At 34.7% G+C, this 1,514-nt stretch overlaps 1 protein-coding gene across 4 annotated transcripts in view; it reads right to left on the minus strand.

The window, feature by feature from the left end:
* Nucleotides 1-1,514, minus strand: part of SMC6 (structural maintenance of chromosomes 6) — an 84,100-nt gene that overhangs the window by 33,425 nt on the left and 49,161 nt on the right. For all 4 annotated transcript variants that reach the window (XM_023511861.1, XM_003787408.3, XM_023511860.1 and 1 more), the window contains exon 19: nt 1,200-1,335. In XM_023511861.1, the coding sequence (XP_023367629.1) occupies nt 1,200-1,335 (136 nt within the window). The remainder of the gene's footprint in view (nt 1-1,199; nt 1,336-1,514) is intronic.

A 1,514-nucleotide genomic window follows, 5' to 3' on the forward strand; every position in this document is an offset into this window, starting at 1 on the left:
GCCTCCCAAGTAGCTGGGACCACAGGCGCCCGCCACAACGCCCGGCTATTTTTTGGTTGCAGCCGTCATTGTTGTTTGGCGGGTCCACACTGGGGATTCGAACCCGCCACCTTAGGTGTATGTGGCTGGCGCCTTAGCCGCTTGAGCCACAGGCGCCGAGCCAAGAATCTAATCTTACTTTAAAAGATAACTATAGACTCGGCGTGAAGGGATGGTCATCTATATTTCAGGCAAATGAAAATCAGAAAAAAAGCAGGTGTTGCAATTTTATTCGCAGATATAATAGGCTTTAAACCAACCAAAGTAAGGAAAGATAAGGGTGATCACTTCATATTTGTTAAGGGTAACACTCAAAATGTTAAGATTTCAATTATTAACATTTATGCACCCAACCAGAATGCGCTCCAGGATGCTTCCTGATATAGAAGGATACCATAATTAATGAAAGAGGTACATCAGTATTAAGTAAACCAAAGGAGGCCATGTATAAATTCTGACACAATCACCCTTATTGGTAATCCATTCCTATGCCAAAAATATGTCAGCAATCCACCTTAGCATTTAAAATGAAGACACTGTTGAGACCATAGAGAAAATATTTCTCTGAAACATCCAAAGTCTTAAGTTACAGAAAGATTATTCTAATCTAGTGGTTCTCAAAGTATAATCCAAATAACCTCCAAATAACCTTTGAGAGTCTCTGAGGCTCTTTGAGAGGGTACATAAGGTTAAAACTATTTTCATAAAAACACTAAGATATTATTCACCATTGTTACTACCATTGGGTTATGAGTACATAGAAGGTTTATAATTATATGGTGTGTAGTATCACATCCGAGTGAACGCAAAAGTGGACGCAACTAGTTAAATTTTATTAAAACAACATTGGAGATCTACCAAAAAATACCAATCTTCTCACTAAATTTATTTAGTTTAACTTTTTGTTTTGGTTTTTCATTAAAAATATTATTTATGTCAACTGTTTATTATTTTTAAATAAAGAAATATTCTTAAATTTTGTTTCAATGTTTAAAAATAAAAATATTAAAAGATATATAACCCACATAAATCAAAGTTCTATGAAGAGTATAAGGGGCATGAGGGCAAACGTTTGAGAAGTACTGCTCAGAATGAATGACAAAAATCTTAAAATTAACTTGGAAGCAACAAGAAAAATAAAATGATGTTTAGTTTTTTACCTTTAATTCTTTATAATGTAGTTGGCACCTTGTCAGAAGTTCTTCGTTGCGTTTAACACCCTTTTCAAGAGCAGACAAATGCTGATGGATATTTAATATCTGGGCTTTTTTATTTTCAATTTCATTCTCCAAGTCACTTGATGAAGAAGAGAGGATTAAAAAATACTTCAAATCTTTTTTCTCAATATTACAAATAGACTTTTACAAAGAAAGTTTACTTTTTTTTTTAAATTTTTTTTTGAGACGGAGCCTCAAGCTATCCCCCTGGGTAGAGTGCTATGGCATCACAGCTCACAGCAACCTCCAACTCCTGGG

Source organism: Otolemur garnettii, unplaced genomic scaffold (genome assembly GCF_000181295.1).
Source record: "Otolemur garnettii isolate 467f Iridium unplaced genomic scaffold, OtoGar3 scaffold00022, whole genome shotgun sequence".
NCBI lineage: Eukaryota > Metazoa > Chordata > Mammalia > Primates > Galagidae > Otolemur > Otolemur garnettii.